Raw genomic sequence first — 16624 nt, 5'->3', positions numbered from 1 at the left:
TACACATCTGCCACTGAAATTGAGCTAAATAGCATTTATAACAGAATTATTTAGCCCGGATTCAGAGTTTAACCCATGCTGTTTTTGAATCTGTTTTTTTTTTTTTTACCGACAGATTGGCATGCAAGGAAAGGGCTTCGAGCCAACCATTGATGCTTTGTTTGGAAAGAACGGGTTCTTCCCCGACACCGTGTCCAAAGCTATGTATTGGGCTGTAGACAACATCCCAGAACTGAACAAATGGGTTAATTTCCCAGAGTCGGAGACACGCAAGGTAAATCTTGTGTTTAATTATTACTGTTAACACTCTCAGTCTAAGTAATGTTATCATTGGCACTAATACAATAATACATCTTTCTCAGGTTCCAGAAAATCTTGTGAGAGAAATCGTCCGCAACTTCAACAAGCTGGTTAAAGATCTGCAGAATCAGGAGGCCCCAGAAGCCATGGCCTACCTGAAGATCATGGGAGCTGAGCTCGGCTACATCAAGGGCACTGATCTGAAGTTAATTGCTGATAACGCAATTATGTATGCAGATATTTTAATGAGGATCATCCCCACTCAGGTACTGACCTGTACTACTGTCATCCATTTAATATAACGACTGTCCAACTTTTTCTTTACCTCAGTGAGAGAGCATTCAAAGTGATTGTTGATTCTTTTTATCAGGCCATGGCTAAGCTGATGTCCAGCACTGACAATGAGATCTTCGCCCATTACATCTTCATGGACAACAAATTCATCATGCCAACAGCCTCTGGTTTGCCCCTGACATTCGCTCTGTCTGGCACCTTTACTCCTGGCGCTAAGGGAGGCCTTCGATTTGCCCCGAGAATGGTACATTTTCAAAAAGTTAATTTGGTTTTTCTATTATATTGTTGCTTTGTTATTGAAATACCTCCTAAAATGTCCTGCAAATTGTTAGTAAAGTCTATGATAAAATACATTTTTATGACCCTGCCACCTAATTAATTTCATGTGACCTGTGTTTTGTTCACAGAAGGAGCTGGTGTTTGCACCCTCTGTTGGAGTTGAATTTGTGACTCAGATGGGAGTCAATGTCCCTGAATTTGTTGTGTCCACTGTTGAGATGCACACCAACATGTACCACGAGAGCGCTCTCAATGCCAAGATCACCATGGAGGAGAACCAGATCAAGCTTTCCATCCCTGCCCCACAGGGCACCACAAGGTTCTTCAGCATCAGGTAACAATTAACACAAAAATACATTAATATATTTAATAAATTAAATAGTTTGTGCTATAGTAGTAGATTGCAAATGCTTTTATCTGGTTTTATGTTTTCCCTCTGTTGTTAGTCACATGAAGGTGTGCTTAAAACCTCAATTTATTGAAAAGAAAATGATATTAATGCAGCAATAAAACAAAAACCACAGTGTTTCAACATGTGGCGCCATATCGTATTGCATTTGATTTGAAGTTTTTAGAAAGTAGAAACTCACTGTGCTTTTTTTCCTTCAAATAGCAACAAAGTGATGATTGTGGGTGCTGGTCACGCTACAGTGATCCCACACTCACTGGGTGAAGCAAGCTGCAATCCTCTCTTCTCTGGCATCAAATACTGCACAGAAACAATCAGTGCTCGCACTGGTGAAAAGACCAATGTTCCTTACTTCCCCCTGGACGGAGAGACTAAGTAAGTTGTTTTTTTTAAGAGTCTGTGGTTTTTTTGTCAATTTTAAGATGATTGAACAATATCAGCAGAGAATTAATTTTTTGTTCTTTTCACATTAGGTTTTCTGTGGACATCAAGCCTTCCAACGAGGTCTCTGAGTACACAGCCACCATCACCTACGATCTCCTCATCGAAGGAAAGGACGGTCGCCAGAAGGTCGATTCTTTGAAGTTTGCCCTGAGAGCTGAGGGTATGAGCACCTTATTTGAAAAAAATTACATCAACCTAAGTTTTTCGATGTGCATCACCTCCTTTGTCATTTTATGGGGTTAAATACATCAGTAACCAAGTTATACTTTTTTTTAACTTTGTGGCTTTAGGTGCTCAGCCCACCGAGGCTACAGCCACCATGAAATACAACAGGAACAGGAATGTCTTCACCACCAATATCGAGATACCTGACTTTGATGTTGAGGCTGGCATTAAGGTTGGCATGACCTCCAGCAGCGCCAAAGGCAAAGCCATCACCCTCGAGATCTCCAACAAGAAAGTGCCCCAGGTCTCTTTGATTGGCCGTGCCAAGTGAGTCAACTCAGCCACAAACTTTGTTTAAACACACTGCCAATAAATAATCTATCTTAGGTACGCATTTAACAGTTTTTTTATCCAAGCATTGACTACATCACGTTTTTTTAATTTTTTTTTTATCAATCACAGGCTTCAGGCCATGACTGATGGCATGCTGCAGGTTCAGCTGTTAGTCCCCTCACTCAAGACTGATGCCGCCATTACCGCCACCGTGAGCCACCCTGGCGTATTCACCGTGGAGATCAAGAGTGATGTCAAGCTTGCAGAGACCTCCTCCGTTCAGGCAGTCACAATCAAATATGGTATGTCTGTTAAAGAAAATAGTGTTCATGGATGTCAGAAATTGATGATTTCAAGAATTTCTTCAAATACTTTAATGTAATGTAAAAGTAAAATGTTATATGCTTTGTACATCAGGTGTAGAGCAGGCTGAGGTTCAGCTAATGTCCAACATAAACGCTGACACTAAGATGCTGGTGACTTCAACTGAAGCCCTCCAGGCCTGGCTTGGTCAGCTTGCAGAGGATATCATGGACCAGCAGGTTGTCAAGACTGACATGAAACTGCGTCATATCTTCAACAAGGCTGTTGAGGTGAAATTAATATAATCATTATCACTATTCAAGCATACCTTTACTTAGTTCTTGTTCCTCCAGACTAAAGCATAAGAAATGTGGTGTTTTTTCATCAGGCCAGCAATATCTATATGGACAAGATCACAGCTGATGTTCCCTATGTTGAGACTCTGAGAAACAAAATGGCAAATGTGGAAATGCCTGAAATGCCCGCCATGCCTGAGAACCTATTCATGAACCTGTAAGTAAATCTACATCTATTAAAAATATTGTTTTTCATATGGATTTGAAGAAAATCCCACCTTTTTTTCATTAAATTTAGATTTACTCACCAGTTGAATGTCTGTTTTGAATTTACCAAACGTTCTGCTTTCATACTTTCACCAGTGAAAGCGCATTCAAATACCGGTTCAACCTGGAGCGTTTGATCATCACCGTCCCTCTGCCTCTTGGAGGCAAATCCTCTGAGGAGCTGAGGATTCCTCCAATGGTCGCCTCCCCACGCATCTCCGTGCCTCAGTTGGGTATGGAGATTGCCTCACAGGAGATCCAGATCCCCACTTTCACCATTCCTGATGAATACGATCTCATCCTGCCTCTGATGGGAGTGGCCGAGGTGTCTGCCAAGGTCAACAGCAACTATTATAACTGGGAGACAACAATGAGTGCTGGTAATGATACAGAAGATTCTCCTACCTACTTCGCCAAGTTCAACATCCTGGCTGACAGTCCAATGAAGCTTCTTGCCTTCACAACTGAGGGTAATTTAATCTTTATTGTTTTCTTTAATTGGAAGAGTTCTACATTTGTTATTTAAGACAAGAGAAACAAGATAAATGTTGATACTAATTATTATTTTGCTGTTTTGTGTGTTTTAAAGGAGTTGCAACAATCACAGACACAGCAGAGAAAACCATGAAACTCGCCATTGATGGTTCCCTGAACCACATGCTCATGAACACAGGTTTCAATGTGCTGGAAACCATTGCTGTCACAGACAATGTAATGTCAACAGGAAAGTACAACGTGTTTGCCAACTCTCCTGCGGGTCTGGACACTTCCCTGACTGTTACCACCCAGGTTGGTCTCGATTCAAACATGATCTCCGGGGATATCAACATAGACGGAAGTGTGACTGTTGGACCCATGACTGCCAGCACCACCTATCTCCACACCTTCTCTGTTGAGCCAGCGAAGAAAGAAGCAAGACTGGAGAGCACACTGAGGGTCAACTCTGAAATCCTGAAGCTTATGAACAAGATCAAGGCATCATATGCAAATGAGGAGCTTCTGATTGAATCAAACACCAACATGAACAGTAACCCCATCAAGCACACCACCAAAATGAGCCTGAACTACAAGGATGTCAAGCTGACCATGCAGTCCGACTCTGTGACCAAGGCTGATGAGCGAATGCTTCGTAGCCAGATGGAGTTCTCCACCTCCGACGGACAGGCCACCCTCAGGATTGAGAATCAAGCTGATGACACCGAGAACCGTGCCTACTCTTTGGTCACTGGGTCCATGAATCCCTCCGGCTTGGAGATCAATGCTGATGCCTCCTTGAACATCTTTTCAAGCCTCGCCTCTCACAAGGCAACTTTGGCCTTGAACAGCAATGGCCTGGTCACCAGCTGCACAACAACTGCCCAGTACAGCCCACTGACCTTCGAGAATGTTTTCCATGGTGGAGTTGATACCACTGGTGCCACCATGTCTCTCACCACTAAGGGAGGCATCAGGGACAACAAAGCTGAGCTCAGTGTTGAGGGAAAGATGGCCAGCACAGAAGTGTATCTCAACGGCGTCTTTAAGGGCAACCTCTTTGACATCGACACCAGGAACAGAGTGAACCTCAGAGTGAACGAAGATGGCTTGATCCTCTCCAACAACATTGTCGGATCTTTCAACGAGATGAGGACCGAAAACATCCACTCACTGTCTCTTACACTGAGATCTTTCACCCTCCGCTCCAAGACTGACAACTTCCTTAACCAGAAGAACTCCTACATGCATGACATCACAGTTAACATGGAGCGTTTTATTGCCTCAGTTATGGTGAAAAATGACCTGAAGATCATGGCGATTAACTTTGTGAATGATGCCCAGTTCAAGGCAGAGCCCTACAACATGGAGCTGACTGGAACAATGACAGGAGTCTTCTCAGAGGAAGAGCTCAAGCACACTTATGAAGTCAAATTTGTTGACATGGTCCTCTCTGCCAAGTGCAACACCAACGGTAGACTCCTGGGAACTCAAATGACACAAACCACTGATATGGAGGTTGCTGGTCTGAGCATGAAGTTCAACAATGTGGCTAACTTCAACTCACCATATCTTCATCTGGAGAGCACAGTCAAAACTGTCGCTGAACCCTTCACTCTGAACATTGATGCCATTTTCAACTCTGACGCAGCTGTGTATCTGTATGGACAGCACAATGGTGAATTGTACAGCAAATTCCTCCTGAAAGCAGAACCCATGCTGTACACACATTCATTTGAGTACAGAGCCTCAACCACTCATGAACTGGAGGGCAGACCCACCATCAAGACCAACATGGAGAACAAGTTCAACAGCATGCTGAGCCTCCAAGAGCAAAGTGTAACACTGAAGATGACATCCAAAGTGAATGAGCACACTCTTGATCAGGAAATGAGCGCCTATAACAACGTAGAGAGAATGGGAATTGAGATGATGGGAGCTGCCTCAACCCCCCTCTTCAGTGATGCAAGTCAAGATTACGCCATCTCTGGATTTGTGAAATATGACAAGAACATGGACAGCCACTTCATCCAGATCCCATTCATTGAGCATCTGCCAGCAGTTATTGAAAATGTGAAGACCACAGTGATGAGGCTGATGGACCAGAGCATTGAGATGGTGAAAGACATCAACACCAAGTATGAAATCAGTGCCAAGTTTCAGAACAAATTGTCCGAACTGAAGGAGGTCATTGACAACTTTGACTTCAACCTCTTTGTCCAAGACCTGAGGAAGTATATCAGCTCAGTGGAAAACTATGTGACCAACCTGACAGCCAAGTTCCCAGCTGACAAAGTCATGAATGTGGTGAAATCAATGAAGGATGCTATCGTGGCTTGGCTCAAGAAACATAACATTACTAACAAGTTCAATGCAATTTACACCAAAGTAGAAGAGATCCTGTCCAGCTATGAGGTTGAGAAGATTATTGCAGCTATCATGGATGAGATTGTTAAAATTATGAAGCAGTATCAGGTGAGGGAAAAGATTCAGTCTGCATTTGCTGCTCTCAAGTCAGTTGACATCCAGCCTGTGCTCGAAAGAGTTATGGTGCCTGTTCAGGAGCTTGTGAATGAGCTGTATTCCTTCCACTTCAAACTGCTGATTGATGACATGAGCGACTATTTCATGAGAATGCTTCAGAAGATCAAATCTTTTGACTATGACACATTAGCTATGGAGCTGAAAGAGAAAGTGGCAGATATGAGCAAGATTCCCTGCTTTGGAAAACTCTACGGAGAGGTCAGTGTCAGCTCACCTCATTACAAACTCAGGACCACTGCTGACCTGGAGAACACCACAACTGAATCAGAAACACCAGAGTTCAAAATGAACCTTAACTCACGGGCTTCATCTACTTTGAGAGTTCTTGACTTCACAGTGGACGCCAGTGTTCACGTCGCTGCACCCAAGATGAGTCGTCTGTCGATCTCTGAGAACATCAACGTTGACCAGTCAAGCATCACACTCGACCACAAGGGAACAATGACCCTCTATGGCCTGTCAGCTCAGGCTTCTGCCGAAACCACCGCAAAGGTCAACACTGAGCCCTATGTTGCAGAGCTTGTCAATAATGCATTCTTTGCCATGGAAAATGGAGTTTCTGCCAATGTAGAGACTGGCTACAAGCACAACATCAACATGCCACTCATCAACATCTTCAGTGAAACATCAATGAACCAAAAGACCGTTTTCCAGCTTGAGGAAGGCACTGCCACACTGACCATCAACAATCTGGCTAATGGAAAATATGCAGTCCAGGACTTCTCAGATGAGGCAACCCACAAGAGTGACATGGAGGTGGTCATGGATTTCCACACAGCCAAAGTGACTTTCACTGGAGAAACAGGCAGCAGCGAATTCAAAATGAATCAAAATGTGGTTGCAGATTTTTGCATTTTCCGCCACGTAATTGTCGACGCCAAGGTTGAGACAGAAACACCCATCATGAAGGCCAGCGTTGCAGAGGTCAAGTTCCAAGCTAAGGTTGAAGACATGAAAATTGATTTCACTGCCTCTCACAATGCAGAGCTAACAGGACCAGTTGAGGGAACTCTCTCAAGCTCTATGCTCGCTTCAGTTACACCAAGTGAGCTTGTGTTTGACACCAAGAACAAGGGAAATGCCAAGGTTGCCCTTCCATTCAGCCTGTCTGGAAAGGTGGATCTCCAGAATGACGCATCCCTTACCCTGAACTCTGAAGTGCAGCAAGCTAGCTGGACTGGTCTGGCAAGATACAACCAGTTCAAGTACTCCCACTATTTCACCATGGATAATGGTGACAGCGAAATCAACGTATTCTCCCAGATTAACGGAGAAGCCAATTTGGATGTGCTGACGCAACCTATCACCATTCCTGAAATCAATGTGCCATTTGTTGGTTTTAAGACACCAAGAGTTCAAGACTTTTCACTGTGGGAAGACACCGGCCTGAGCAACATCCTGACCACAACTCAGCAGACATTTGACATGAACTCCAAGCTGAAGTACATGAAGAACCCTGAGATGATCACCATTGACATTGATATGGATCCAATCATCAATGCCATCAATAGCAATGTCAAGACTCTGCACAAGAAAGTGCTCATCAACAAGGACAAGGCTGCTGCCATGCTGGCTAAGTCTTACAACAAGGCGAAGGCTGAGTATGAGAAATATAGCATTGAGCTGCCCAAAACCATCACAGTCCCTGCCTACAGAGTTCCAGTGATGAATGTTGAGGTGTCCACATTCACCATTCCTCTGCCCGACTTCAGTCTCATCACAATGCCTGCTCTGCATGTCCCATCTGCCCTCAGCAAGCTGACTCTGCCAAAAATCACTCTGCCCAAAATCCAGAACATCAGGATCCCTAAAATGGGTGATCTGACCTACGAGCTCTCTGTGAAAACAGCAATGGTCACACTGAAAACTGATGCCAGCATCCTCAACCAGGACAGCATCGTCATCAAACTTGATGCCTCTTCAACCTCTGAATTTGAGTTTCTGAATGGAAAAATTGCAGGCAACAGCAACCTGAACACAGTCGACGGATTAAGATTGGCCTCTGTCCTGTCTGTAAAACATTTAGTGCTAGAGGGAAACCACGACAGCACCATCGTCCTCAGTTTTGACAATGTTGATACCTCCATCACCAATTCAGCAAAGGTCAATCTGCCTGACATGACTGTGGAAATCTACCAGGAGATTGCTGGAAACCCAGAAGAAGGCCTCGTTGTCTCTATGTCCACTCCATCTGCAGGACTCATCGCTCTTCAGATGCAGACCAAGCGCCCAGCACAAGTGAAAGCAAGACTCTATGGTCGCTACCCGGTAAGAGAACTTCTGCTTACTTATTCGCTTACTACTTACCTTTGATTGTGATTTCAGGGAAATGGCGTGTTTATTTTTTTAGTAAAAATGTCTTTTTGTTTCCCACAGTCTGAGCCAACAACTGACATTGAGATCTTGGGTCTGAGGATGTCTTTGGTGAACTCTGAGAAGCTGAACCTTCAGACAAGCTGGAATATGGAGATGCCCTATGAGATGATGCTGCGTCTGCAGAAACAGGTGCCCGTAATCATGGAGATGGTGTCTGATCCTGCAATCAGGACATACAACACCGTCTACAAACAGGCTAGCAGGCTTGAGGGTTCTTTTGAAAAGGCCAAAGAGCAGGGAAAAGTGATGTTCAAGAGGGCTGTTGACAATCTTGCAAGAGTAGATCTTTCCAATGTTATGACCACTGTCACAGATAAGACCATTTTGATCCTTAAAGAGTACCAAAAGAAAGTTGAAATTGTTCTGGATGCTGTTGTTAAATTCCTGAGGGAGACCAAGTTCCAGATCCCTGGTTATGAAGAGAGGCTGTCTGGTCTTGAGGTCTACCAGAAATTCAGCACTTTTGTTGCAGATGTATCTGAGGAGGCTGTTGAAAAGGTTCCAGAGTACTTTGCCACCATGTTCACGTCAGTCATTGATTATATAAAAGCCATTGAATTCACTCTTCCTGGCTCTAACTATGTTGTCATTGGAAGAGAAATTCTTGATGACTTGTTTGTAGCTTTGAGGAAAATTCAGGACCAGGTAATTGTCGCTGTGAGGAAACTGGGGGATATCCAGCTGGAAGATATCATTAACAAATTCTCTGCATTCATTCAGTTTACCATTGAACAAAATGAGAAGTTCCTCCAAACCCTAAAATCTCAGAACGTAGAGAGGTTCTCAACCTTTGTGACTGATGTTTACAACGATGCCATGAACTCCCAGGTCCTTGCTGATGTTGCCAAGCAGGTTGAATCAGCCCGCAGAATTATTGTGGAGTATGTAAGAGCTGTGAGAGCCAGAGTCGAGAATATTTTGGCTGACATGTCTTTTGAACAGCTTCAAGCTGACATCCAGTCCTGGATTGGCTTATTGGTAAAACGTATCAATGCTTTCCAAAACAATGTCATTAAAACCCTTAAGGAGACAAGCAAAAATGTTGAACCATTTGTGAGAGTAGGTGACAGACAGATGGAGGTTGACATTCCTTTACCATTTGTTGCCAAATTCAACTAAGTGACCATGGCTAACTAACAGTGTTTGTATTGACTGTGTCTATTGTGTAACCATCTAAGACATCAGTAAATCTGCTCTATCAAAAAAATACAAAGCTGTATTCTAACAACTGTTATCTGTGTCATGTTTGTCTCTCTCTCTGTTTTTCAAATTATTAATTTGTTTGTTATTTCACAGTAGACTCTCAGTTGTTTTGACCCTACTGTGCTCCCTTTGTGTGTCTTGTACTATTTAAAAACAACAATATGTGGCCCTCAATAAAGACAGTTTGTACTGCATACATCTCTGTGCATTTCTTATTTATTCTTTAACATAAATATCTGAAGACATTATCGCAGGCTTATAAAAAATAAGAGTGTTAGCAAAGATACTGACATCAGGGGCTTTCAGATGGTGTGTCGAGAGTCAAGTCAAGGCGTGCCCTGGGATTGTGATACAACCACAGATTATTAGTGTAAAATACAACTGTACTAGGAGCAATGAATTTGAGTTTTTAATGTATTATATCTATCTATCTACTACATATACAGAGGCAAATTCTGTACTCTAAAAACATCCTTTAAAAACCTTCCAGGGAGCAAGAAATAATCATGTACACAGTGATTAGACAACAATTCTTACAGTGGCTATTTTGCAAGGATATGAACAAACAATTGTGCCTTGAGGTTTTGGCTTGCCCTTTGGTTTGCCTTGGGCAGAAAAAGTTTAAAAACCACTGCAGTGTATGATAGGATTTTTACAAACTGGTAACATTTTCTTGCACATGATAATTCCTCCAAGACGGTGTTATGGTGTATAAAACAGCACTTTTCTGACATGAAACATTGTAGTTAAATGTTTTAACCTTAAACTCCCAAATATAAGATTGTTTATTAAATAACTACACACTGAACACAGTCACAATGTGGTAGGATTTTAAAAAGCTCACTCCACACCCCTGGCATATGCCAATGAGTCACTTCTATCCTCAGGTCTAAATTTAGTCAAGACAAAAATAGCATCAGTGACACACGAGCTATCTTGTTAAAAACAATGAGAATAATCTTAGACATAGCGTCTGTTTGACAGTTGTTAGCAACAGTAAAAGGCGAGGCACTAAAATGTGTTCACCCTTTGGAGTAAATGAATATATTTTTTCTAATGAGAGCTATGCCTGTGTAGTCATCAACAATGGTGAAAGAAGTAATCATATCCTTTGTTTAAGCAAATGTAGCAAATAACAGTGTAAAAATACAGCATTAACATCTTACTTAAGTAAAACTCCAGCAGTATTATCAGCTGAATTTAAAACATAATGTATAAAGAACAAAATATCACTGACTTCTAAATATTTACTCATTAATGTGGTATTTTAATGTTACAGCTTGCAGCAGCTGTCTAAACAACTTTAACATCCTGCTGGGCAGGGATGAAATGTAACTTAGTACATTTAATAAAAGCACAATTTTGAGGTACTTGCACTTTCTTTGAGTAGTTTAATATTCTGCGACTTTATTGATCCGCTTCACTACATTTTGGAGGACATTATTGTATTATTTTTACTCCATTACATTTAGTTGATAACTTTAGATACTAGTTACTTTACAGATCACATGCTGCATCAAAGCCTTGATTTTTAAATGAATGTATTTTGTTTGCAATGAGATTAAAAAACACTGATATCAGGTCCAATCATCAGCCAGGCCAATCATTTGTCAACCTATAGTATACAGAATACATGTAGATACATGTATATTTTTTACTTTTTAGTGTACTTTTGATACTTGAGTGTATTTGTTGCCAGAAAATTACTTTTTAATAGTGAAGTACATTGAATATCAGATACTCTTAAGACTTTTACTCAAGTACTATTTGTAATGGTGACTTTCACGTTTACCAAAAGTAATATTTCAGCAAGATAAGACTAGTATGACAAGTGTGACTTTTTGGTGCTTTGCTTTTTTTGTGCTTTGTAAAACACTGCCACTGGGCAGATAAATTAAGTGGAGAAAAAAAAAGAACAATGTCAAGTATAAGATATCATAAAATGGAAATACTCAAGTACCTCAAAACCTTTTCACCACTGGTCATAAGGCCCATATTTGTGGGTAAATACTGTATACCCTGCCAAAACAGAAGGACACCAATGCAATGGATGATTTAACTCACAACATATGTCAATGAACTTAATTTAATTGTCAGTATATACACTATTTTTTCTTTCAAATCGTAACTAATGCTATTTGTCTTTAGAGTGAGACAATCAAACAAACGCATGGAAAAGTAGAGGTGGTGACACATTGATCCTTTTATTGACTTTCTCAAAACAGTACCACTTGTTCCCTTACATTCTGTATTGTTTTGCCTCACAGAAATTTCCATTGTTTCCCAATCTCCCGTTCAAGCCTTGAAATTATGTCATCACATTAACGTAGTCATAATTTGATGAACTCTTACAAAACAAAAACACATTTTGGCACATTTTCAGCATGTTTCTCTCATATTCTCCTCTTTTTAAAAAAAAGTCAAATAAAGAAAAAAGGAGGAAAAACTGCTCAGTCTGACCATTGAATAATAACCTAACAACACTGGAAATCAGAGGCACATGAGGGGGGCCAGTGTGGGAAAATTAACCAGTCCAGCACAATGCATTCCTGTCCTGTAAGTCAGCAAAAAGCCCGGCAACAGAAGGCATGGAGGAATGTGACTTTTACACCACTGTAACTCTGGTTGGATTTAGAAAAGATACTCTTTTAAACTCTGATTTATCTCGACTATATGGTTACTTACTGAACAAGAGAAACATTTTAAGGGAAATGTAAGCTTTTTCTTCTCAAAGACCAACTAGCAGAGCGAATCCAAACGGGTTTTCCCCTGGACTCCCAGTGTAGCAACAGTCTCTGTAATCGATGTTCATAGCTGTCATTTGAACAAGCTCTCCCACCATTGTGCAAGAGGGCAGTAACACAACACTTCTGTGGAGACACAGATCAGACATGAGCTGGAAAAATCAAACTCAAATACGCTGCTTTCTGTTGCGAACTTCAAAAGCTCCCGACAATGTTTTCGACCAAATAAATCTGGAGGTACATTCACAGTCAAAATGGAAGACATCGAGTGTGTTTGTCATCTCTCAATCAATCACAATTGAGTTTCACTGCTGTAAAAAACCTTTACATTTAGTTTTTGTCAAGTATTTTAGTCAAACGAATACCCTAATGTTTGCTTAAGATTGTGGGTTTTTAAAAACAAAACATATAAACACAGTTGAAATGTTCAATTGCCATCAGATGGCTTAATCCCAAAAAATGAGAGTGTGCTAGCCCGCTCTTCCTTATGTGACGCTTTGTAAGAAAACTCTGTAAGCGAAGCACTCAGATGCTCCGTCCTCTCGTTGAAACATCAACCACGTAACTGGAAAATGTCAAGCACGTCGTCTAAGTCTTTGCTTCAGAGAAAAACTACATCTGGCTGTCAGAGTTCAGAAACATGGTGAGATACCGTTATGTGCTTCAAATGATTAGATAAGGGTGATCTGTAAGGAAAAAAAACATTTCTTTTGCTGGTTGTACTATTTACAAGCTACTCTCTGTAACTTCCTTCTTCATTATTATATAAAAATGTTCAAAACACTCCTTTCTCATGAATGTGCCATTGTAGACATTAGCAAGCATAACATGTGGGGTAGAAGCATGCTGAGCAACGTTTAAAGGTGCAGTACGTAAGAACTTTAAAACACTCAAGTGAAAACACAGAAAGAAAGTGAAGGAAAGAAAATGTGTAGACCTTTATGTATCTACTGCAGTTAGCATGCTAACCAGCTAGCCACAGCCTCTCCATCCTCCTAATACCAACCCCACTAGCTGCACAGCTAACCGAGCTAACGTCAGCTACGGTTAGAGGACCCTCTGGTGATATGCTCCCCCCTATTTGTGGTGGCCAATTCTTACATATTGCACCTTTAAAAAAAGGATATATTGCAGTAACTGTTTGTACGCTCGTCTGTAACTGAACAACCACTTGAAAAACGTGCAGAAAGTACACCGGACAATGTGGTTAGCCCTTTTCAAGACCGGCCAACGTGTGGCCTCGCAGACCCTCAATGGTATTTGGCCAGCTGGGTGAAAACTATTCAATACTTTTTTGGATGTGGTACCGACTAACGAACCTGAGACGACTTGATGTCCTCAACTGTAAACGTAAGCTGTGTGTCTTTATTCAAAACGGCGTCAAACATCAGAACAAACTAAACTGTACAGTGAACACAACAAGTGCGTCCTTGCACTAACGTGTACTTTCTATAAAAACCTGCCTGTGAGTCGCTGTAGTGTTCAGGTGCTGTGCAACTTGCCAAATTAAATACAGTCATCGTACAATACAAAGTGGACTTAAATAACCAGTGCAATCTTCTTCTTTTTTTACTGCTTTGCTTAACCTTGGCAGTGAGGCAGTGGCCTATGCAAACACTTTGAAACACACACACAAAAAAAAGTGAGCAATTTAAAATCTTGGCTCGAAAGCAGACCTTTGGAAAGAGTCATGTCCACATCAGAGGAGGCTTCTCGTCCTCCACCTGTCAGACTGGGATCATGTGGTGGGACCCACAGACAACATGCTGTAACCACACACACACACACAAAGATATCAGGTGTGTTTTAAAACAACTTGTTTGCAGTCATGGTTCAAGCAAGGTCGTGTGATTTTCTTTTTTTTTTTTTTTTTTTACAAGGGAGTATCCCCCAAACCGTGGTCACTGCCCGTACATGTTCTGACACGGATCCCAAAACGTCTCGTCTGTGCGTCACTGCTCTCCAAGACAAAAAAAAAGCGTCAATTCACATCAGAACACAGCATTTGAGACAACTTCCTGATGGTGTTTTTCGTTTCTGTAAGGCTGCCCGTGTTGCAGTTTCAAATACCTCCCAGATCCCCTCCTTGGTTTTGGCAGAGCACTCCAAATAGTCATATGCGCCAATGCGCATGGCCATGGCGCGGCCGTCCTCCGCCTTCACGGGCTCCAGCTTCAGCCGGGACAGCTCGTTCTTCACGTTCTCGTCGTTGCGCAGATCTTTCTTGTTGGCCACCAGTATGATGGGCACGTTGGGACAAAAGTGTTTCACCTCGGGGACCCACTTTTCCGGGATGTTTTCCAACGAGTCCGGGCTGTCCACGGAGAAGCACATCAGAATGACGTCCGTGTCCGGATAGGAGAGCGGGCGCAGCCGGTCGTAGTCCTCCTGTCCGGCCGTGTCCCACAGAGCCAGCTGGACCTGCTTGTTGTCCACCTCTATGTCCGCCACGTACGTCTCAAACACAGTGGGAACATACACCTCGGGGAACTCGTCTTTGCTGAACAGGATCAGCAGACATGTCTTCCCACATGCGCCGTCCCCCACCACGACAAGTTTCTTGCGGTTGTCTGCCATTCCTGCCTCTGGTCCGAGCTCTCGCTTCCCGTCCGCAGCACAGATGTCCCCCCCGGTACACTCGCTCCCTCCGCGGCTTTTATACTTGACAAAAGACGGCGCAGACGTCTTCCGCGAGCCGCTCCCGTTTCCCCAACTCCAGAAAATATTACCAGTAACCAGTGCGATCTCTTTATAAAGCGCAGGGTGGTTTCCTAAATATAGCAATCCAATCGGAAATAGGGAGGTGAGATCACAGCGCGTGAAGGAGGAGGTGATTGGATCTCATCGAGGTTTCCTTATGTTGAGGAGGGTCATGGACCACGAGGACCCACCCGACCCAGGATCAGCCCAAACTACCCGAATCTAACTGCATGATGATGCATTTTGTGTTTATAACGGACTCCTGTTGTCATTAAAACACACATCCAACACCAGAAACATGATTTTATACATCTTTCTTTTCTCTTTGTTCCTGAATCAACCTTTTTTTAAATTTTTTTATTTTTTTTACCATAACACTGAATTATCTAGATGGAAATAAACATTCATTCAAACTATATTCCAACACGTGATCCGCCACAGTGATGATTTAAAGTGAACAATAAGGTGTCAGAGCGGATTAAACACGCGTTGCGTTGCCTTCACATTGTGTACAAAAGGTATATGTGAGCCAGAGAGACGTTCACTGACATTGTTATACGCATGTCTACGTAGTTCACGCTATTTACAGGGAGGGGGCACTAGCGTAGGCAAACTCTTAGCTGTGACTATCAAGCCTTTGCTAAATCACCGCTCTCTCTCCAAGGAAACAAAACAATATAGAAATTGGCTTGACGGCGTGCAACAAGCAGAGACCCTCTCTCGACACGACAACGCGTGAGTATCTCCTCTTTATTCCTTCACGTCGGCGGCTAAAAGATCCGCACCACGTACGATCTGAACGCGGCCGCCGTGGTGCGAGTATTTCCCCTTTTGTTTAGCGGTTAAGGCCCCTCTGTTTGGGACTTGAAGGGGGGCCATGTTGTTTAGCCACTGGGTGTTTTTTTAGGTTGATGTTTTAGCTCACACAACACCAACTTGGCAATTAGCGTCGGCTAGCTTCCCCCCACCACGCTAGCTATTTTTTGGTGCATTTTGGTGCTCGCAGCGCACAAGCCAGTGAGGCGTTTCGAGGCGAGAAAACAGTTTGTTTTCCGCACCACACGGCCCCCCACTAGTTTACTGTGACACAATGGTAAATTCACGACTTAAACTTTGATGTCTAGCGTCGCCAACCAATAATAAACAGAGCAGGCCCGCAGCGGTTAGCATTAGCTCGTTAGCTAAGGATGTTGCTAATGCTCAACCCCCGATGTTGTAATATTAGCTGACTAGCTAAAGAGAAACATGGTCGATTTCCGCTAGTGCCACCAAATGATTTGACTTATAGAATAATGACAGTCATGCTGGATATGAACCGCTAACTCTGATCCATTAAAACCGTAATTTGCGTAAATGACCACTGAAAGCCGCTGAGTTAGCTTCCTTGTTAGCAGCGGACTCGCTGGCTAGGTTAGCTAGCCACTTTGCTGAAAGGTTTGCACGTCGGTTTGCCACAATTATCAATAATGTTGGATCTCTCGTTGTAGCTAGTC

At 42.6% G+C, this 16624-nt stretch overlaps 2 protein-coding genes across 2 annotated transcripts in view; both read left to right on the top strand.

The window, feature by feature from the left end:
- zpax1 (zona pellucida protein AX 1) overlaps positions 1 to 16624 on the top strand; it is a 91587-nt gene that overhangs the window by 20834 nt on the left and 54129 nt on the right. The gene's annotated exons all lie outside the window — the stretch shown is intronic.
- The window catches only part of LOC141017722 (apolipoprotein B-100-like), a 37069-nt gene that overhangs the window by 5031 nt on the left and 15414 nt on the right, over positions 1 to 16624 (top strand). The window contains 16 exon segments of the mRNA XM_073492452.1: positions 116 to 274; positions 363 to 566; positions 671 to 838; positions 1002 to 1207; positions 1487 to 1657; positions 1756 to 1886; positions 2017 to 2218; positions 2354 to 2526; positions 2642 to 2817; positions 2916 to 3040; positions 3187 to 3560; positions 3680 to 8376; positions 8485 to 9601; positions 14476 to 15080; positions 15113 to 15234; positions 15705 to 15866. Coding sequence (XP_073348553.1) covers positions 116 to 274; positions 363 to 566; positions 671 to 838; positions 1002 to 1207; positions 1487 to 1657; positions 1756 to 1886; positions 2017 to 2218; positions 2354 to 2526; positions 2642 to 2817; positions 2916 to 3040; positions 3187 to 3560; positions 3680 to 8376; positions 8485 to 9601; positions 14476 to 15080; positions 15113 to 15234; positions 15705 to 15866 — 8792 coding nt within the window.

Source organism: Pagrus major, chromosome 22, assembly GCF_040436345.1.
Source record: "Pagrus major chromosome 22, Pma_NU_1.0".
NCBI classification, from domain to species: domain Eukaryota; kingdom Metazoa; phylum Chordata; class Actinopteri; order Spariformes; family Sparidae; genus Pagrus; species Pagrus major.
This window is presented reverse-complemented; position numbering and strand designations above follow the sequence as displayed.